The sequence below is a fragment of the Mercenaria mercenaria genome, chromosome 17, assembly GCF_021730395.1.
Source record: "Mercenaria mercenaria strain notata chromosome 17, MADL_Memer_1, whole genome shotgun sequence".
Lineage (NCBI taxonomy): Eukaryota > Metazoa > Mollusca > Bivalvia > Venerida > Veneridae > Mercenaria > Mercenaria mercenaria.
Window position 1 is genome coordinate 35,941,638 of NC_069377.1, and position 23,843 is coordinate 35,965,480.

Consider the following 23,843-nt stretch of genomic DNA (forward strand, 5'->3'; position numbering starts at 1 on the left):
CGTCGGTAAATTTAATGGCTGTTAAAATTTAAACAAATGATTTCGCTCTTGACAAGACATATATTTGTTTGACGAATGAGTGATTATAACATTATATTGCAGCGATGCTTTTGAACGCATGACTTGGCTACTACAGTAAAATAGAAACAGAAATTTAAATAAAATGTACATAATTAGCAATGTGCTTTGACTAAACAAGTAAGAGGGCAACTAACATCATATATATATTTCTTCATATATATCATATGTATATATATATTCGACAATATATGTTTTTTTCATTTACATACGTAAACAATAACATTCCTTACCGTCAAAATAGTTCGCGGTCAATAAGTATTTCTCTCAACAAACAACAAACGTATACATCTATATACTATATACAGTTTATGTAACGACAATTTCTGAGATCCTATGACCGCTGACTACATTTTAAATACATTTAAGTGAAAAGACATCTGTGGCTATAAAACGTATTACGGAATTCAAAATATTGGTAGATCTGGATATTGATATGTACTCAATATCTATTTCCGGACAAACTACATCTGTAAGAAGCTTTTACACGTACAGTTTTCTTCCAACTTAGCTTTATATCTATTTTCACTTAATTTGCCATGTTCACTTCCTCCGTCCTGATCGCGGTTTTTCTTCAACGGCTTTTCTCGATCCAATCGCAAGCTTGTCCATCTGAGAGTCGAGTTCATGACCACTGGGCTTATTCATTTGCTGTTATAAAGTACACAACAAAATATAACTGACAACTTTAGAATATATATGAAGAAAATAAAGAAATTGGTAGAGCTAAAACCGAAAATGACGTCATTCTTAACCTCAAACCACAGGCGTATAATAATGATCTTAAAATAGCAGCACCTTAATAAACTTAGTCTAACCACAAAAGGACATATGTGTCATGTCATATTCAGTACAATTTTCGGACAAAAGCTGAAATTATTTTTATGTATGAGCTTATGTATCGGGAGCCCAAAATCAAATCAGTACGGTGGCTGATTGGTGCCATTTCGTTCTGGCGTGTCGACGCCTTTGAAGAGCACCAGCACGCTAATAGAACGACAAACTAGCGCGCTGCCGATACAAAGAATAAGTTTTTTACAGGCTTTGTCGCACTTGTGCGCTTATTTGCGTTTTGGTGTGTTGGCGCTCTTCAAATGCGCCGACACGCTAAAGCGACATAGCATAAATCAGCCACCGTAGTAACAGTGTTACTTATATTAGACTTCAATGGGATGACACATTTCCACGTGATAAAGCAACAATATACGAAACCTCAGTTTTACAACGGTTACGAGATGTCATGATATATGAAACCTCATTATGAATGGTATCAAATCCAACTAGGGTATAAGGTTGTTATGATATATGAAACTTTAGCTGGACCTCGGTTATGAGGTTGTCGCGAAACCTTAGTTTGAACCGGCTCGGTTATGACGCTGTTACGCATTTTATTATTTGACGACTGAAAAATTGAAAGACGAAAGCAACGTATTGCTGTATTTAAAAAGTAAAGATGAAAAAAACATGTAATCGTATGCACACTTTAAATGGCTATTTATAGATACAAAAAAAGAACACAACCAATAATGGTTTATCAATTCCTAAGCAGAAATATGAAAGAATGGTAAGTAAAGCAAAGAAACTCCTACATATTCAGTGTTGAAACATACCCTTTCTTGGTACCTCCTCTCAAAGTATGCCATCTCGTCCTCCCCTGGGCGTCTCCGGGACGACACCCTTTCCCCTATGTCGTCAAATATCTCATCCTCGGGGCCTGTCAAACCTGCAAAAACAAACTGTATTTAAAACCTGATTCACAAATTCTAATATTTTATTTTACGAGAATTGTGTGAGAAAACTATTTTTCAGTCGCTACAGCTGCAGCACATTTCATGTTTCAAATTCTTATTACATTTCATATAAATTCTTATCACATTTCATGTAAATTCTTATCACATTTCATGTATATTCTTACCACATTTCATGTAAATTCTAAACATATTTCATGTAAAGTATTATCGTGTTTCATGTAAAGTCTTGTCTCATTACATGTAAAAAGTTAATGCCTGACAATATGGTGTCTCACTATACAGTACCTGTTACCATGACGGTCAATATAAACTGATATATATGCAAAACTCAGGTCTATAAAGTATTATATGCCATATCTAACTGTAACTGAAAGTACTTTTTTTTTATCTAATTGTTCAAAGTAGGACGGCGACATTAATAAAACCATTTTAATCAGTGCAGAAAAAATGGCTGTCCTCAGCCAACATGATTTGTTTTCTTGTAGTGTCTACAGCCCGAAACCTGCAACTTCATAATACTTTAATTGAGCCGTGCCATGGGAAAACCAACATAGTGGCTTTGCGACCAGCATGGATCCAGACCAGCCTGCGCATCCGCGCAGTCTGGTCAGGACCCATGCTGTTCGCTTTCAAAGCCTATTGCTATTAGAGAAACTGTTAGCGAACAGCATGGATCCTGACCAGACTGCGCGGATGCGCAGGCTGGTCTGGATCCATGCTGGTCGCAAAGCCACTCTGTTGGTTTTCTCATGGCGCGGCTCAAATATCATTAGACAAGACATGGGTAAGTTTGTAAAACATGAACGTCATTTGGCGCAGTGGTTAACCTTTTTTTACGAAATCCCCAGTACCATGTCATTAACTTAAGGTTTAAACCATTATAAATCATGATATATGATACATAAAACTTTAATACTTCTGCACATGCACTGCTTTTTTTTATCAAACTTATAAAAACATTTTTAAAAATATGTATAAAGCTGAAATGGTCACATAACACTCTAATTATGCAAATTGGTATGATCTCAAAAGCAAGTTTTTAAACTTTAAACACCGTCCTCCTGTAAGTCCGCTCTAGGCGATGTTGTTTCAAACCCACATCGGTGAGGGGCGAGTGATTCGAAGTCTGTGATCTTTATCACTCGGCCACGGAGGCCCCATCCAATATGTAGTAAAGAAATGCTTTAAATAGTGTCTTTATAAAGAAAGATTTTATTTTTTAATCAAGTTGGCTTAGGCCACGTGACCTAAGCTTTGTCAGCTTGTCTCTTAAAACTAAAGAAAAAAAACAGTATAAATATTAGCATACATTTGTTTCATTTATGGTATTATTTAGAATTTTCTCTAGATCTCATCGACGGTGTCCTTATCAATAGTGTCGTGACCGGACATGATAACTGATAAAATATTGTCATGATTTATGTGCAACCAAACCTCTGCGTATAGTAAACCACATACTGTTGAGAAAATTAAAACTGACTGTTTCGAAGTTTTTCTCTCTCTTTATCTGGAAGCGCCCCCAAAGCACACATGAAAAACTCTCAGGAAGTTTTTCAGTTGAAAATAAAAGCATGTTGGTCACATCATTAAATTGTAACGGTTGGAACACAAACAATTGTCTTCAAAACGTTTCAAAACTTTTTTTTTTCTCAATCAAATGTCAGTTAGGGATACATATCGATTTCATTAATACAAATAAATTATTGACTTGACTTGATTTGACTAGATCATAATTACTTCGAGAGACAGACACCTGCTAACTGCGACTTGCATAGAAACTTTTTCTTGCTTCGGAAAATGGAAATGAAGCTACAGAAAACGTTTAGTACAGAATATTTGTATCCATCCATGAATTGTTGAAGTTTATAAGTAAATAACTGGTTGCTTTCTGTTAATTAATGAGCTTAGTTTAATGACAGATTTGAACGAGTTAAAAGGTCACCGAAGCATAAACACTGAGATGCACATGTTCCAGGGGCGCATCAGTATGCTTTCCATCTAATAAGGACCCTATTTACCGCTTGTTAAATGAATCATTATCTACAATGTATTTATGTTATTCATGTATGTCAGTTTTATTATTATTATCATTACTGTTTAGTTATTATTATTGTAGATCTATTTGTCAAAGTCGAGAAAAATAAATTAGGGTCTACACATTGTTATTACAATAAGCACACAAAAACAGAAACTGTTAGTCATATTAAACCATCTAAACGAAGAAGAAACATGATTTATATGGCGTCATATTAATTATTCCTACTATACGTCAAATCTGACACCTGCAATGCACACACAAGCTTGAAACGTGAAGGGATCCTGAGTCGCCATTTTTTGAAACGTTTACTGTAAACTCCAGAACCTATCCAACCTTAAAGAGAGTTTCCTTATCCCAATCTGTAAACAAACTTTTTGACTACGTAAGTCTATTTAACCTTTTGCTAAACTGTTAACATGAAAAAATGTGACAAAACAGCCTTAAATGTGGTACTTGTGTCACCGACGACTTAAAGATCAAAGGAATCTTAACTCGTCTTCATCTGCGGCGTTGTGGTTTTTAAGTTGTCTGTCATTTATAGCTTTTAAAAAAGCAAAGATTGCAAATAGCGTTTGTATTGGGATAGTATGATTGTTTGCACAAGTTGCAGTGTTAATGAAAAATACATCAAGGCTATGCTTTTACAAGTATTTACAACGTATTAAACTGTAACCTCAGCATTAGGTTTTAGAACTCTGGCACAGACCGACTGAATTGCTATTTTTTTTTCTACGAACCAGAGAAAATATGAGAATCTAAAAAGAAAATAAACCAACAAAAATCACAGCAGAACAGTTCAACTAACGGTGTTAATGTACAAATATACCTGCTTCTATGTCTGAAATGAAAACATTTTAATATTGAATAAATGAATTTCACTTTTATATACATAATATCAATACGATGTAACTCATTGCAGAGTTGGAGCGGTCTTCTGCGCATGCCCGAAAGAGATTATCAATTGTAGCGCACGGCAAAAATATTCATATTTTTGCTTGTCCGCACGCATTTAGTGTATAATATGCATAAAATACTGACTAAAGGTTAGGGTTAGTATCACCATGGTTACAAAATACATACATTTAAGATATTTTTCGTTCAAATTTAGTTAATCCGGTATATACCGGAGTCTGTAATTTATACTGGCGCTCCAAGTCTGCATTAAGTCACAGTCATATCAACATGCAGTTGGAACTCGCTATCTCGAATTCTAAGGGATCGAGAGTTTTACTTCGAGATAACCGAAAGTCGACTTAAAATTATATTTTTTTGCACGTGTCTTACAAACGATACTTGAAAATGTCTTCAGGATAGTCGAATTTTGAGATAAGCAAGCACGAGATATCGAGTTTCAGCTTCAGTTAGGGTCACTTGGAAGAATGCTGAACAATAAAGCGCGGCTCGCACGAGCATCAATGGCTAGAGCTACCGGGCTCACTAAAGCAATAAATGTGACCGCCTACCATTTTCCTGATATTTTCTGTGTTTGGTTTGCTCGAAACGCTGGATAAGTTAAGCACTATGCTCTTACCCTTGCGATCTCGAGCGATCGGTGTATTTTATTTTAAAGTGTCTGTCCTTGTTTTTTTTTTTTTTTTGCCCTGTGTTTGATTTGCACTATTTTTTATCTTAATAAAGGAATCAGGGGTTTCCAGTACTTTGCTCACCCGCAGAACAATTGTTTATCTTGCACAGTCACATAACAAGCATATCCGTAGAACAAATGAATTTCTTACAAACTCACACAGCAGCTTGATAACTCAGTTATTCAACAGCTATCCATGAACATGCTTTACAAGCATACCAACAGAAACACGCTTTACTCGCTTACCCACTGAATAAAACTTTTAATAGCGTTATGTATGGACTTTTACTTTTACTTTTCCATATGGAGAAGAAACATGCTTGGCATAAGATTTTATAGTAAGACAATTTAATATCTTTTTTACCAGCCTGTTTCTTGCTCATCTGGTGTTGCTTGATGGCGTGCACGTTGGAACGCAAGAACGGATTGTCTGATGACGTCACAGACTGCTCCAAGAACCCTTTGCTAGGGGCACCTGCCAGAAGACAGAAAACAGCTTCACATCAAAATCTAGCCTAGCCTAGATTTATAATTATGATAATTATTACACTGTTTATGATATAATACATTTTCTTATTAATGTAAATTGTCAGTATCAGATTTGCGGCAAACGTAGAGCCCATATAAGTTTCTTCCTTAAAGTCAGAATGAAGTTCAAAATTATTTACATCTCTGCCACAAAAATAAAACTGCCAACGTATTAGAGTGTGCTAGAAGGCTTGTTTTATATATACTAATTCGCAAGAATAAAAGAACACAACTTATTTTATTCTGATTTTGCCATAGAAATTACAAATTTCGTTGCGAAACTGTTACCAGTTAAACGTGGTGATCATGTAATTATGTAACAACCTTTTCCGCTTGGATCCAGTCTCATGTATCCCTCCGCCATTGATGAGAATCCTGTAATCCCGCCCATTGCTGCGTAGGGCGTTGCCTCTCCTAGAGGGTGTCCGCGTGTCTCACGTTCTTCTGCTGTTTCAACTATCATTTTATGTTGGCTTACAGGCGCACCACATCCGCACGTAAACGAGCTCTTGAAACCCGTGCATTTAGTACACCCAGCTGGAATAATATAATATTTGATGGAGCACATCGAAATTTGTTAGCAATGAATAAACTATTTGCTTGCAATTCGGACATGATGGCAATACTTTTATTTTGATAAAATTCTGGTATTGAAAGATAATAGCTTAAAAAATGTGATACGATCTTAAACTAAAAAAGATGTTCTCAGTGTTGGAAACAGTTTTTTTTCTCTTTTACCTTTCTTACAAACAAATTTTCCGAATTCTGCATGTTCGTCAGCCGTGTGCTTACAATGACATCGTATGGGCTGGGAGCCATTCAATGGTACATAATGATAGCTGACACATTTACACTTGGAGGCCCGGCAAGGTAACTTTATCGGTCGCTCTTTTGGAATCTCCTCAAAATCTGTCTTGTGCTGCTTGTACCTGTGTGTTTACAATATAACAAGATAAAATATATCAAATATTTTCGTTTTCGTACATAATATAATCAAAGTATTGAAATACTGAAAGGTTGACGATCTATGAATAAGACCTTAGACATAAAAACATGCACGTGAAAGACAGGCCTGCAGTATTTAAAAGTAAAGAGTTAACACTTTCCTAATTTGATTTACAGTTTCACATGTTGTTCATATTACTCGTCATTATGTCAAGAATGTCTTCAAATAGACAGACTTAATTTTGGTATATTAAAGAATGGAATCGTATTCGTTTTCAAGTCGGACAGGACTTTTTTTTAAGTAACTAGTACATGCAATACTGTACATTGTACTTTCGTTTTGGTACAAAAAACGAAGAACCTGCTTTCTACTTAATGATATAATAATGTTACTAATATTCATAAAGCTGTTATTATAACGAATCAATTTGTATGCTTCGCCCTTCATGTTATTAATTCCTTTGTTGTTTTTTTCACTTCGAACGGTTATCAGCATCAAGTCAAGAATGTGCACAATGATAAAATTTATTCCGTTTCATATAAGCCTGGGTGTTTTTAGGGGTGATACCTGAGAATATTATAACGGTTAGATATGCGAACATTTTGAATAAGAAGCACCATTGCTGGTTTGAAATAGACAGTAATCTAGGTAAATTATTACCTATGTTTGCAGAAGCACGGTGTTTCCGGTCCCACAAGCTTACAGTCCATTCCTGTCGGTCCAGTGTGGCTAGTATACAGTCGATTCTTCATCCGCTGTATAAATACAAACATATATACAGTTTCAATAATATTTACATATTATTTATTATCATTTGTAATGTAGTCAAACGATCAAGGTGTTTATATTTTTGGAGTGAATAAGCACATGAGAATAAAACAGACTCCACTAAAAATAGGCAAAATAATGATACCTTTCGGTTGAAAAACATCTCGGCAACTTGGGCAAAATAAAATCTTAAAGTTAGATTCCTTGCCAACAGTTTCGTTCTACTGTAACATATTTCGCTCATGTTAAAGGAAAAACTAACTGTAACTAAGTTTTTAACTTGTACTGCTGATAACAGTCATGCTAACGGCAGCGGTTTTGACATGATGTCATCATTGACGGTATAGAACATGATAATAAAAATAGAGAGGATGTCTGTAAAACGCTTGATAGGACTAATCGGCAGAAGGGGTAGGGCGGATTGGAGGGGTTGGGAGTGCGGAAGTTGTCATGATATCATGGTGTATAGAACTTAGTTACTAAATTCGGATGACTTTATGTAAGCTATCCTGAAGTTCAGTCGATAGGTAATCGGAATATTATTCGGAGGCCCCTTGTTCCAGTCCCGGTCTGGAAAGCAGATTTTCTCACCCTGTGAAAGTCACTTGGGCTTTATTAGCTTACCTTTGGGTTACAAGTACATTACACCTGTTCTAGGCTATGTAGTAGTCATATTTTCTTCCAGTTAGCTTTTTGTATGATATTTATATAAATGATGGATCAATATACCATCTATACAAAATACAACCATACCATAGGAAGAACTTTTTTCTTGTATTCTTCAAATTCTTCAGGTGTAAAAAGTTTACCCCCGTCATCTTCTCCAACGATTCTGAAATAGAAAAACAAAACAAAAAGGTAATATAGGTTAAACAACGACCAGCATTATCAATTAAGGCATTAGATCACTAATAGTAATGTTTACAAAATGGCTTTTGCTTGGTATATTCTGAAAGGTAACTGTGTTTTGCACTATTTTGCAATTTTTAAACAACTTTTACCGTGCCGGTTTTTATAAATTTTGTATAACTTCTGGTATCTCCTAAAGCTCAAGTAGAGACAATTTTCAAAGTGATAGCCACTATCCAAAACGTTTGTAGAGAACTCATTTTACCATTAATTTTAATAAAAGAAACATCAAACTATTGGTAAACAATTATAAAACACAAAATGAAAATGTCAATATCATTTTTTCTATGGTGCCTCAAGTAAATGGATTTAATGAGACAGAATTCATACTTCAACATTGAAAAAATATGGTCGAATGCTGTCTACCTCTACCCCTTCTGTTTAAGTAGTAAATTCACTTTGAACACAAAGAAATCGCTTATAAGATTCATCTTGTTCTATTTTTGTACAAGAAATCAATAATAAGTCTTGAAAGAAGTAAAAACTTACTAGAAAAAAAGGAAAATAAGGGAAAAAATTTGGTCCCAGTAGGGCTTGAACCTACGCACCCCTAAGAATTGCAGTAAAATTAGGTTTGTGGTAGGAATTGAATACTCTTCAAAAAGGAGGTTCTCCATTAGTGATCTAATACCTTAAGGCAGTGTACCCATAATGACAGTCGGTAATTTCCGTGTGATCACGTATTGCGTTTCGGCATTCTTCGGACGATAATTAAGCTCATACGAAAACCTGGCTTTCCGTTCATACTGGAAAATGCCGAAATCGCTTACGGAAATTTCTGATTGTCATTGCGGAACCACTACCTTAAAATAACAGAACAAGTTATGTTCATACAGGATTTTCTTTCAATACGTACACTATAAAGTATTTATTCATCTACATCAATTATTACTCATTTTTGATCACATAAACATTCCATGCATATATAAACTAAAGCGATCGATGGGCACTTCAACCTTTTAAGGAATTTGAAGTTATTATTCATATGGGGTATTCCATTACATTGATTAATGGCATTGGGGCACCAGGCAAGGCATGTCAGTCTTATGTAAAATCTATTTTAAGGTAGTGGACCCATAATGACAATCGGCATTTTCCGTACTATTACGTATTCTCCGTATGCGATTTCGGCATCCTTCGGTTAATATGGAATAACGGCTGAAGGCTGTTTTAGTCATACGAAAATTTCCGACTGAGTGTCATTACGGGTCCACTAACTTGAGTATTTCCTAGAGAAATATGATAAATGAATTGAGCCGCACCATGGGAAAATCAACATAGTGGCTTTGCGACCAGCATGGATCCAGACCAGCCTGCGCATCCGCGCAGTCTGGTCAGGATCCATGCTGTTCGCTTTCAAAGACTATTGCAATTAGAGAAACTGTTAGCGAACAGCATGGATCCTGACCAGACTGCGCGGATGCGCAGGCTGGTCTGGATCCATGCTGGTCGCAAAGCCACTATGTTGATTTTCTCCTGGTGCGGCTCAAATAGTGACGGTTCCTGTAGAGAAAAATGATAAATGAATTTTACGGCTATTGATCAATCATCTGTATATTTCGACCAGATAATATAAACTTGAATCTCTAATGGCTCTTTTTTATCTGTTTCCAATACATTTACAATTTTTAATCTGTTTTCAGTACATTTATAATTATATACAATTTATAAATTTGCGACGTATATTTGCATTTCAAACAGACTGGGCTCTTAGCTGCATGTTTACAATACATTAGCGCGGTTACACCCACACCTAAGTACTCTACATATCGATTGATACCTTAACCACAATATCGATATCTTTAATGTAAACTTTATGTTCGCAATTTATAAATACAAAACAAATATATGCATTTTTTTCCATTCTCATGTCGGAGTGACCTTATATATTCATTCCAAGTTGTTCTACTAATCTATCAGTCAATTATAATTTATATGTAAAAGTATGTATAAAAATTAAAATATATATATTCTTCGAAAATAAATACAGTTCAAACTGAACAGCTGGATAAGCACGGTTGTATAAAAAAAGGAAGAAACATTACCTTTTATATTCCAGGTAATCATCTACGGCCTGTCCTTTGGAAGCATCAAACTTGAGGTGATATTGCCTGTCGTCTGCCATCGCGTCTCCTGATCAATCAGTATAGCAGATGTAAATATAAATAAAAATTGTCCAGGCAGGAAGTTAATGAAAAGGTAATCAATAATTTACCGCCATAATGCCAGTAGAATATCATAAAAGCCGGATACAGGATCCAATCGAATTTTCAAAAAGGATAAAGGATTTTAAATGAGGCAATTTACAACGAGAACAAATTAACATTTGACTTTTTCAGTACATATATACGGACGAGAGTTGCAGACGATATCATAGCATGCTGAAAATTGTCCAAAACTTGTACATAAAGGAAAACAATTTGCACAGCAAATTTATTAATAAGATTATGTTTACTTTATATTACTTGTTGAATAATACAAAATATCCTTACCTTTTTGAATTAAATTTTATCTTTCCAGTTTAAAACATTTATACCGTTTAGTATGTCTATATACACGGGATATAAAGTTTCAAAATAAAGGTTTAATATACAAATGGATCGATAAGAGTGAATTGGAAAAACGTCATACTTGATCTAATCTTAGTTTAAATTGAAATGCAATAAACTATACGAACTTTGAACCTAAAAAGGTTTAATCCATGGTATATGGAACACTTGAATAATCGTCTGTATGGGCAGTCAATATGTATTCGCTTGGGCTTAATGTTTACTGTTGATGTTGTTGTTGATCTTGACTTTGCTGTTTAAGGACACACTAAGGAGTAGAGGGGTGACCTGATTTAACATGATTTTTCTCCATATTTCTAAAGAATAAACATAATGTGTTGCATACCAAAATGAAGGTAAAAGATTTAACTATACCATGATACTATTTTGATAACATTTAATGCATGCACGATTTCTTTTAAGATACACAAATAAAAGTCTACTTGTATCTTCAAACAGATTTCAAATCTCCATCATAATTCAAGTAAGCCAAAATTTGTTGCAGTATGGAGCCACATAAACAACAAAGCGTTTCCACCAGAATTTCACTAAATTGCCAAAAAAACGATTTTACAGACAAATCAAGTATTTTGGGTATCTGCTTCCTTTCCTAATGAATTAAAAGTGATATCATTCAAGAATATGTTCATTTATTAAGAAAAACTGTTATACAGTTTTATAGAATACCCTTCAAAGGAACAGACTTCAATTTATATGCAATTACCTTCATAAATAAAGGAATTGAATCACATCAAACACTTCACCAAGTTGTGAATTTCTGTTCTGAGAAAACGAAGAAAATGTATAATGAGAACTAAATCCTTAGGCCCCACATTCGTCAAAGCATGAACTTCCCTTATTTTTCTACCAACGAATCAGACTACTTCATTCATCGATTCCATGTATTCATGGGCATTATTAATAATTATTAACAAATAATAAACCCTGTCCACCAAGACAGCAAGTCAAAATCAGTTATATTTACCTGATGAAAATCACCCATATAATTTTGATTACAAACCTTGACAAAATTTATAGCCTTGCTGATCTTTTTTGTAAACACTTTTCAGATATTTACTGTTAATCCTGGAAATTCATCAAATAAATTGTGCGTTTTATTTTGACCTGGCGGGGTGGAGTTAATCTCTGACTTATGCAAATAATGGTAATCTCAAAAAAAAAAACACGAGCAAAATAGGTAGAGCAATATAATTGTTTAATCAAGTAATCCTCAGTAACCAACGACAAAAATTCAACACAACATTGGTTACATGTACTACATACCCTGCACAATAATGCAGTGGACCGTCGCGAAACCCAGCCCCGCCAGGTCAAATAAAATACGCTATATATGAAATAAAAACAAAAAATGTCCAAAAATGTCAATGGAACCCTTAGCAAAGCAGTTAAAGTCTATCCCGGGAAGTAATTCAATAATGTTTCTAGATATGCAATAAGCACGATTTTTTTTTTTTTTTTTTTTTTTTTTTTTTTTTGTGGAGTTATAGCGATGAAGTATGGTCTAACTAAATCTAACTGTCTTACCATACCTACAACAGTATGTTATTGTTTTTTTTTTTAAATAAGCTATGTTTAAACTAACAAAACAAAACAAAAATCAAGTATAACATTTTTTCAATTCACTCTTATTGATCCGGTTGACTATAAAGTCTTATTTTGAAACTTTATATGCCGTGTCACTAGACGTTCTAAACTATATATATACTTGTATATGTTTTAAACTGGAAAGAAGAATTTTAACAATTTAACAAGGTGAGCATATATTATTTGGCTCTGTAACTTTAATAATATATTATAAATGTAATTTATTGATTGATTTAATGATTAATCTTAATAATTATTTACCGTACTAGGTTTGTGCACAAGTTTTGAAGTTCTTTCAACATGATATATGCAAGCAGATAATATATTTTCACCTAGTATTTAAAAATAAAAGTAGCAAAATACATGTTCCGGCGATAAAGGCAGGAGTGCAGTTGGTCAAGCCATAATCGTTTTTTTTTACAGCGTGCCTGGATCGGGATATACAAGTTTACGTTTTTGTCGATATGTGTCCTGGAAGGTCTATCGTAAACGAGTATTCAAACCGCACTTACGGGCTAGTCAAATAATGGCGGGCAGAAAATAATCCTCACTTATTCCCAGTTCAAGTGTCATTTTTCATGATGTATATAATGATTTAATCAATTCCTCTTTACATTTCAATGTAAATCTATTCCTGACATTTTTGTGGCATTTTCAAATAGAATTTCACATACTGAAGAATTGGGCAAAAATCGATTCTATTATCTTTCCTTGTTTATTGAGATCAACGCTATACCTTGTTGTCTCCTTTCGACCGTCTAGCTAAATATCGATCACTATCGGATATTTTTTAGCGAGTGTTCAGATCGTTATGGTTCGGCTATCTCCGCTTATCGTATCACGGGAGGTGCCGATCATAAAAAAAAACACAAGGATTATAGATTAGAGATCTCCTGTAAAAACGTAGTGAGACGGGTGATTTATTTTACACCAATTTTAAGTACCGGTAAAACAACAACAGCAAATATAGTCATCAACTTGGTTTAATTGTTTTTCAATAATGTAAAATACGGAACGGAAAAAAAGAAGACACTACGTTATTTATTCTTTTATTTTGCATAGTCAAAGAGTTATAAAAAAAAAGTGTTTATACTTCTTTGGCATAGTATATGAAAATATGACTAACACTATATTATCTTCTTTATATTTTACATGAAAGAAACTGAAACATAAAAACAAATATAAATACAAAAAATCATGTATATTAGGCGAGCATAACATACATGTACATGAAACTACTATTATCGTAAAAAATAGAAAGGAGGAAAAAAAAATATATATATATATTTTAAAAGTGCTTACAAACTTGACAATTTCATTTTCAGTTATTATAAATAGATGTGAAATGCGTTTTTTATTATTATTATTAACCATATTTAACTTGTCAAAATTAATTTTGCTATGTAATGAACATTTGAAAAACATATTGTCACACACTGATGAAAAACAAACTAGCAAACATACTTGACAATGTAAAAGGTATCTTTTTATGACACCAGAGCCTGTTAATTGGAAGTGTGACCTATTTGCCCCCGAGCTAGTCATTGTGTAATAAAGTAAATTGCGAATTATGACTTCTCAGGGTTTCTCAAAAGGGACTGACTGACTAATTTAATAAATGTCAGATTTTTAAAATAAATAGTGGAAAACCTAAGAATAAAACAAGCACACCGTAGAAAGAAAGTCTTTTAGAAAAGATTTAGGATAAAGTGACGCTAATGTAGTGTAAAGGTTATTCATAATAACTATCACGAATATGTTTACTATATGAACAGGGGATTACAGATTTTTCATCTTTTAGCGCGTGCTATACCTTCTTGAGATGATTAGCTGTGCGTACATTTAGTTCAATTCAGTTTCGATTTATTGCATAAATACGATGCCTACAGCAAGTGAAAGCATTAAATAATATGGAGCAGAGAAAGTACATAATAATTTTCAAAAGAGACAATAAACCAAAGAGCTATAAAAAATTAAAAATGCATTTTATACTTCTTTGAATAAACTAATAAATCAATAAACGATAATGTTTCACAATGTTGTCACAAAACTTCTATAGTATAATATTTTCACTCTTAGGCGAACTTTTAACACGTGTTCTATATAGCTATTCTTTAATATCGAACAATTAACCTGTATTCAGAAAAATTCTGTTAATCAAATACAATTAAATACTCAATCACTGTCCCATTATCTTATGTATCTAACAACATTTGTACTTGAAAATGAAAAAAAAAATATTGTGTATTTAAGTCTCGTTCATTAAACATGTTACAATTTTCAAAATGCTCTTACGCAGTCACCGAGAAGATTATTGTCTTTGTAATAAAAAAACCTGATCGTCCCTAATCCCCTAATAAAAAGGTGTTGATAAGCAATAAACTTGCAAATTGGTAAAAAACAACTATCGAAAAGCGCTTTAATATGGCTGTTTCAAGGCTCCGCAAACAATTTACTCAAATGTTGCATTATATAAATTCTTTATAACATATTTATGGTTAAAACTTAAACTAAGGGGTATAAGTATAATTAAACGAATCTTTAAAATACGAGACAGTGGTTTAGAAAGAAATATATATAGTTGCAACGTGCATCATGTCTTAATTTTTTTTATTTATTAACATGATACGTCAGCATCTTTCTCTGTAACATTTATTTTGCGGAAAGCTTGTAATTCCCAAAAACTATGGTTCGCCTTAATATAACTGAAATTATTCCCGCACTGTTATTATCACTTAATACTATGTTGTAACAATCATATTTTCTGTATCATCGGCAGCTAAACTTCGGGCGAGTTCGTGCGTTTCCGCACGCGTCCGGAAATACCACGGACACGGCAAATAAAGAAATAATACAAAAATCACCAACTTTTAAACGTCTAGGGAAGCAAGAAGACATTAAAATAATTTCAAAATAAAAACATATATAAAAAGTTTATTGTCTGTAGAATACTACAATAGGATAATAAATATTCTCAAAATATGAATAAAGTGGCTACAGGGAAAAGAATAAGATACGTATCACAGGTTTTTGCTTATTTTATTCAGTAACTATATGCCGTAAACAGAGACTGATAGTGATGCTTTTTAATCGCCAAGGGAAGCATTAATTTTTCATTTTAGATAAATATTTTTTGTATCTTTGTAAAGAGAAAAGAATGACGAACACTTCAATAGGATAATAAATATTGTGTGTTCATTCTAATTAAAACAATATTTGTTCAAACTTTTTTTCCTTCTTTGTTTCTATTGGAAAATATCAACCAGATAAAAATCGATATCGCACTGCCAGGTGATTTCAAGGGGGATAATTTTACCGATAAGACGACAAATTTTACCTAATTGTTGATCATGAGCATTTTTAGAAATGTAAAACAAACCTTATTACCCATATTTCATAGCGGCTATTTTTAAGAACCTCTATAGTGTTAAAACATGTGTCTTAGAAGATACACGATACCATCCTTTTTGTGTTTTATGTTGTTTAAGGTCAATTTTTGTACTTCTTGACTTTATTTAAAAACTCACAGGTCTCTTTATTTCATACAGAACAAACAGTCAATTGATTTACTACCGTCTTACCTATAGCAGATACCAACCATTAACTTTGCTATCCTCTCACCTAACTATCCCGGATGGAGAATCGGCTGTATACAAGCCAAACTAGCCCTAAAGGTGTGGACTGTAAAACAATATTTCCTGACACACCCTGCTTCTGTACTCATAGGTAATAAATTTCTACCTATCTATCTTTCTGTCTAGAATTTCTCAATTATTTACAATATATTTCAATCCAGATATGGTTCTTTCTTATAGCATGTGAAAATAGTGTATCTATAGGCTGAACGACTTTCTTAGGTTAAAAATCAGCGAAACTGATCCTTTTGTATTACTTATTTACATTAAACGTGGATTGTTTCTTTATCAATGAATACACTGATTATGATGGTAGAAAATTATATATATATTTTTTTGATTTTTACTTTCTGTACGTAATTGAAAGTAATTCATGTATTATATATATATATATATATATATATATATATATATATATATATATATATATATATATATATATATATTGTTGTATTATAAACCATTTAAGATACAAACAGCACAAGCCAGGCTTTGGAGTGATTCCCAAAGAGCGCCCGATAAAGTTACCATGCCGTGCCCCTAACTGTAAATGTGAGAGCTATCATTACGTACCGCTGTGCTGCACCAGTCCAATACGGTGTCACTGTAAGCACACGGCTGACGAACATGCAGAATACGGAAATCTTGTTTGTAAGAAAGGTGAGAAACATTCTGGTTAACCGTTTCTAACATGAGAATAAGCTATCGATGTTTTAGACCGTATCATCCCAGAAAAGCAAGCCTATATGGGTTGTTTCTGGACAAATGCACCAAAAGGGTCACAGATGTAACCAATATTGTAAGCGTTTGTCCATTTCTGACTCCGATGAGAATCATAAACAATGTCTCAATGGTCACATTATGGTGGTATGCATTATATAAATTTTAGTCTTATTTTTATCATCACTAGTTTAAAACTCGTCTACATATATTTTCTTCACATTTTAATACTTTCATTGCTATCAAGAAATCTGATTCCCAGAAGGGTCCCACATGTGTCCCATATTTAATATAATGGTTATACAGTTATCAACGTAAATTTCCAGTTAACCTAACCAATGTTCCTGCATTCAGTAGCAGTACTAACCTGTCCTCCCCAAATAACCGCCAACTTTTCCACATGAGTCAGAGGTGGAGGACGAATGATTGATGACAAAATGTCTTTTATCAAATCGTCAAGGAGAATATATGCTTCGCCAGAGGATAGAACCCACGACTCCCCGGTCTATAGATCTGCGCTCTCCTAACTGAGCTAAGCGGGCGGACTCCAAAATATTGTAACGATATGACATTTACATATGTTTAATTTTACACCATACACTGAATGTAATGAAAATAGGAACATTTCAAAATCGTGTGTAAATCTCGCGAGATTATTTGAATTGTTCGCAGCTGGCAAAATACCTTTGTATCAATTCTGCAAGAACTTTAGACAGTTCTTAAACAGGTATTTGTTTTAATTGCTATAAATATCTAAATGAATCGTCTTTGTATAATATGTAGAAAATACCTTTAATAAATGTACAGAATTATTGTTTTTCATGTGTTATCGCGACCTTTCTTCTCAAGCCAAAAATGGGTCCCATATGGGCTGTATCTGGGCACATGATCCATACAAGACCAAAATCTTCGTATTTTAATGGCCATACATTTTTAATATTGTAGTTTTGCCATTAATTTCCTTAGAAATATTAAAATAATTGCACATGTATCATGACACACCGGGAAATAGTCATATTGGCATTACATTTTTTGTTTGTTTACGGGATACCTTTGGAAGGAAGATTTAAAAGAGTATCTTGTGGTGAAAAAGACTGGGGTTGGGTTGGCATTATACCGAGAATCAACCTTGATCATGTAATAACTATCTATGGAAGAAGCAACCAATGTAACAGAAGCTGATCGAGTAAAAATATAAGACCCAGATAATCCAGGAAAGGCCGCAGACGGTCCAATATTATTTACAGAAATGTCACACATATGGTGTCCAGAAGGCCCCATATAGGTCCCATATCGTATATATCATATGGGACCCATACCATAATAATTTACAAAAGCCATTTGGACCCATATGGGTAGCACATATGTCCAATAAGGGTCCCATATAGGCTTGCATACTGGGATGGGATATAAGTTACTATTAAGAAATAGACTAGTTACATTTATATGCACTTTGCCATAATGTCGGAGTATTGAAAGATTTTATTGTATCAGAAATGAACACATTAGCTCTATTCCTATCAGCAAAATATAATGCGGCGTTATTTCTTTCAGCCGGATGTACCAAATGCACCGGTTTCAAGAGCTCGTACACATGCGGATGTGGTGCTCCGGTAAGTCAACACACAATGACAGTTGAGACAGCGGAAGAACGTTCGGCACGTGGACACACCGTGACAGAACACTCGCCCTACATAGTTGTGGGTGGAAAAACGGGATAAATATTACGTTTAAGTTGTCCTATATTCTTAATGCTTATATCGAACGGATACGCCAGTTTCCTTTAATTTGACAACTTTTGAAATAACATAAATTAACTTTTTGCTTCCTCTAAAGTATCTCACAACCTGAGTTTTATTGCGACGTAATTTACAAACTTCGTAAAATTCTCAGGCATAGCCATTTCCGACAATTATTTATTTACATTATTAAAAATTAATAAAATTTATTGGAAGAGGATATGACCGTATTCTTCTCAATTTAGTGGCCATCACTATTACAGACTTTAACGGTTGGTCACTACGCTGTATTCTTTGATTGTGTGATGATGTGACCGACGAGGGACCTTTCAAATTATTCACTAAAGATGAATTGTTTTGATAATTGTACCAAGTCCTGCTGTCATGTCCTTCACTGTGTTGCTTTCAATTATCTTGCTTGTGCAAAGTCACTGGGGTACATTGTGTTTACAAATTTTCTGTGGGTATGCTTGTAAACCAGTTATTTTGGTGGGCGGCTGTTGCTATGTGGGTATGCGAGTAAGCCTGTTGTTCTTTGGATATACTAATTAACCATTTATTCTATAGGTTCTGAAACCTTTGACTGCCATTTAACTTACTTCCCAAATTGATATTTTGTCCTAATTTCAACTTGTCTTAGGTAGCCACTTACCTTAAGCAGCCAAATTGTTTCGCTCCCTTGGTTGGCTGCTGACGGCAGGGCTGATCCTTTTTGATACAACCTTTATACTGATGTAATGGGTATGTTCTACGTAATGTTCAGTTGTTTTTCTTTCAGGTATACTTATACCTTAATTTAATTCTTCTGTAATTATTTTGTTAAGGTATTGGACCCGTAATAGAGTACCTCCTTTTTGAAGAGTATTCAATTCCTACCATAAACCTACTTTGACTGCAATTTTCAGGGGGTCGTGGGTTCAAGCCCCAATGGGACCAATTTTTTTTCAATATTTTCCTTTTTTCTAGTAAGTTTTTACTTCTTTCAAGACTTATTATGGATGTATTGTACAGAAGTGGAAAATTTTCATTTTATAAGCAATTTCTGGCTGTTCAAAGTAAATTTACCTCTGAATCAGGCGTGGGAGAGTTAGACATCTTTAAAAATACTGAGTTACATGTGGTAAAAGTTCATTCTTTAGATTACCTATTGTGGAAGAAATGCAGGTAGGTCTTACTTCTGCCCTAAGGTTAATTTTGAATGAAGTGAGAAAAATTCAAAACAGACCCACAGGATTCGACCCTAATTTTTCAATGTTGGAGTTAGAATTCTGTCTCATTAAATCTGTTTACTTGAGGCACCCTAGAAAAAATGATATTTACAGTTTTATTTTGTGTTTTATAATTATTTAACAATAGTTTAATGTTTATTTTATCAAAATTAATCCTGTAATGAATTCTCTGCAAACGTTTTAGATCGTGGCCATCACATTGAAAGTTGTCTCTACTTGAGCTTGGGGAAATACCATAAATTATACAAAGTTTACAAAAAACGGCATGGTAAAAGTTGTTTAAAATTTGCAACACGGTGCGAAACATGGTCAACTTTAAGAATATACCAAAGAAATGCCTTTTTTAAACATTACTATTAGGGGTCCAATACCTTAAATTCGCATATTCGGTCTCGTCCCGTGAACATATAACAACTTCACAGGGTTATGTCAAAACATAACGTTAAATATGTATTATTAGCCTGGCTTCACAGCTGCATGCTATAGGTTTAAAAAAATACTACAAACATTCATTTTAAGTAAAAATAGCACATTTTATCTGATCAAAACCATACACCTATGTTCGGGGTCAGGGGCAATAAACAATGTCAATATAAAAACAACCTGCTGGAGTTACGTCCTCTGTTAATGATAAAAATATGACAGAACAAACGTAGGGACGGAATCCAGTCTAACGTATTTTATACTTGCCAAAAAACAGAATTTAATCATTTTCTCAACAACAACAACAACAACAACAACAGCAAATACTTTTATTAATGTCAGATTACATACATGTAATAACATGACTCATTTTTTTCTCATTTATATTGCAATTTGTTTAATTAATCATAATATTTTAATACTTGTATATATATATGTTTCAAATTAGTGTGTGCAGTGAACATGTCAGGTTTAACATTTGTACAGGGAAGAGTAATTAACATGACATTTGATATGTATTTTTCTTCCTTTAGGTGATAAATATGGCTGACTTTTGTGTACTTACTGAAGGAGCAAAGAGGATATTTTTAAAGATATCCAGTGCTTACCTTTCACTAAGCTATTTCATCTTTAGATATATACTTCAAATGTAGAAAATCCTCATCAAATGTATTTCACTTTACTATATATATATGTATAGCTGCAGTCATAGGCAATTGTCCTACAGTAACAGTCGATTGTTACAAAAGCTACCAGTTTGCCAGTGGTTCTACACATTTACTTTGTGCACAGCTATAAATGTATTAGGTGTGCCCTGTTTTAAACCTATTGCGTAGTTCTGTTGACACACACACACACACACACACACACACACACACACACCCACACACACGCACGCACACACACACACACACACACACACACACTTTGAATAAACCATGCAGTAATTGTTACATTTTCAAATAATATGAAATTAGAGTCTAGAATACCTTTAATTTTCTCGACTTTGATGGGTGTATCTTCTTATTTCAAATATGAAGATACACCTACATGTACGGCTGTATTAATTCATTGATTATATCCCTGTAATCTTTTGAAATTAATTGCACGCCACGACCATTTTCTAAGACCGTAAGTCACCCAAACTCCTAAATATTTAACATCTAAAATATTGAAACATCAAAGGTGGTTGATTCTATTTTCAATTAATATGTTTAACTTTAAAACCCATATTCCTAACTACTTTCGCAACAGAACACGGTTCCTTCACTCTTCAATAGTTAATAATTATGTTTGCACAGACATAGGTTAACTTCATGAAACGTTGTCATGTTTACAGGCGTTTGTTTGTTTCTTTTAGGTTTAACGCCGGTTTTTTCACCATTCTTTCTGTTATGTAACGGGAACAGTTAACCTAACCAGAGTTCCTGGATTCTGTACCAGTATTAACCTGTTCTCCGCAAGTATATCTGACAACTTCCCCGCATGAATCAGACACAGTGTCTTTTATCAAATCGTCACGGAAAACATACGCCCCGTCTGGGGATCGAACTCACGACCCCGCGATCCGTAGATCTGCGCTCTCCCTATTGAGCTAAGCGGGTGGGTTGGGATCCATCTGTAGAGAAGCGGATGATTACTTTGATATTGCTTCCTAGAGCCTGCAGATGGACTCTCAGTCCCGATCATCGGAATGTGTTGGACGAGGAGTAAAACTTAACAAACACGATCGACTTATATTTCCACACTGCTTCAAACGTAGGAGACACTAACATTTCAAATTTGGCCGTGAAGACGGATTGTTAAATCTATGTTCTTGTGTGACAATTGACAAAACAGTCAAACACATTGCATGATGTTTCAACAGTAACAGTATTATAGATATAGACATACATATTTCCCAGCATTCCAGACGGCTTATTGAAGGTAGACGGTTCTTTTATTTTGTCCATCCATACCTGACATATCTGTTACAGAAACACCTTGGTCCATCACCTTTTTAATCTAAATTGTGGCAATGTGACTTTAAAACCCAACGTTGTGCCGATAAAACTTTTGAACACACTGAAATTTTGTCATATCGGCTAACATTATATCTAATAACGACATTGTTATGGGCTGACATTGTATCTAATAAGGACATTGTTATGGGCTAACATTATATCTAATAACGGCATTGTTATCGGCTAACATTATATCTAATAACGACATTGTTACGGGCTAACATTATATCTATAATAACGGCATTGTTATCGGCTAACATTATATCTAATAACGACGTTGTTATCGGCTAACATTATATCTAATAACGGCATTGTTATCGGCTAACATTATATCTAATAACGACATTGTTAAGCTTCTTGTATCATACATTTCTAGCTAATGTTGGTATGTTAATGTTGCAATCTGCCGGGCATGTCGGGACGACCGCTCATCGCGACGACTTTTAAGCAGGTGTACTGACTGTAAGAGTGTTTCATCTTTGATGGCCTTTCAACTTGCCAACACACAGCAATAAATAAACAAATTAACGGCCATTAATTAACAGGATGCAACCTATTATGATTGTAAATTAATTCATATATCACAGTGCAAAGCCGTAATAAGAGAATTAAACTTTGTTTTATTGTTTCAATTATTCATAGACGGATACCGATCCTTTTCCGTATTTTTCATTTTCATTTTTAGTTTTCGAAAATATAAAATTTCATACGATGCGTAGTTGTAGTTAGGAGTTACTTCAAAGTAACTGATGACTATGATCTATCAGCACCCATGTACACTCATATTGATGAAATCGCTTTGTATAGGTTTAGCCTTGGTTCTTACATTTGTTTTGAAACATTTGTAAGGATAAAAGTTATTAGTCATTCCAAACGTAACAAGTTCATAAAACCTGAAATTTGGAATCGAAAAAAAATCATATAGCGTATTTTTTGTTTTGAAAGAATTCTATCAACGATGTGTCCTCGTAAGAAACACGCTAGATATGTAGAACGCGACCTGTTACGACAAAACGGACGACAGCGCGAAACCACGATGACCCTAACGGAACACCGTAACAATCGGCAATTTACTAGCGATTACGTATTATCGGTAAGCGAATTCGGGATCCCTCGGCCACAATCTGACTAAAGTACTTGATCTTCTAAACGAAGGTCTGAGAATGACCCATTCACATTCGTCTTCAGTATATTTCGGATTTCCAATATAATTGCTATTTTTATTTTTCGCAAATCTATTTGTTTTTAACCAAAAAGACGACTTGTTCGAATGTCAAAGAGTAAGAAAAATGAGCAGTCAATCCAGGTCTCGAACCCGGGACCCCTCGCTTTGAGAA

The 23,843-nt window shown here is 34.1% G+C and overlaps 3 protein-coding genes across 8 annotated transcripts in view; 2 read left to right on the forward strand and 1 right to left on the reverse strand.

The window, feature by feature from the left end:
- Positions 1–15,956, forward strand: part of LOC123537368 (branched-chain-amino-acid aminotransferase-like) — a 363,414-nt gene extending 347,458 nt beyond the window's left edge. Inside the window, exon 12 of the transcript XR_008368000.1 lies at positions 15,940–15,956. The gene's annotated coding sequence lies outside the window, so the exon portion shown is untranslated. The remainder of the gene's footprint in view (positions 1–15,939) is intronic.
- LOC123536336 (protein FAM221A-like) lies at positions 212–13,390 on the reverse strand. 6 transcript variants are annotated; one of them, XM_045319448.2, is made up of 10 exons: positions 13,270–13,390; positions 10,649–10,736; positions 8,448–8,526; positions 7,587–7,681; positions 6,719–6,909; positions 6,305–6,517; positions 5,817–5,927; positions 4,694–4,705; positions 1,689–1,801; positions 212–729 (listed from the first exon to the last, which is right to left on the reverse strand). In XM_045319448.2, the coding sequence occupies exons 2-10, from the start codon at positions 10,726–10,728 to the stop codon at positions 622–624; spliced, it is 1,002 nt and encodes a 333-aa protein (XP_045175383.1). In that variant the 5' UTR covers positions 10,729–10,736; positions 13,270–13,390; the 3' UTR covers positions 212–621. The 6 variants fall into 6 exon arrangements, with proteins under 6 accessions (XP_045175383.1, XP_045175381.1, XP_053383658.1 ...); XM_045319446.2 differs by lacking the exon at positions 13,270–13,390 and adding an exon at positions 12,174–12,239; XM_053527683.1 differs by lacking the exon at positions 13,270–13,390 and adding an exon at positions 12,138–12,156.
- Positions 15,957–16,272: 316 nt separating the features above from the next.
- On the forward strand, positions 16,273–19,071 carry LOC123536337 (protein FAM221A-like). The gene is made up of 3 exons (XM_045319450.2): positions 16,273–16,483; positions 16,862–17,052; positions 18,667–19,071. The coding sequence occupies exons 1-3, from the start codon at positions 16,392–16,394 to the stop codon at positions 18,831–18,833; spliced, it is 450 nt and encodes a 149-aa protein (XP_045175385.2). The 5' UTR covers positions 16,273–16,391; the 3' UTR covers positions 18,834–19,071.
- Positions 19,072–23,843: the final 4,772 nt, after the last annotated feature.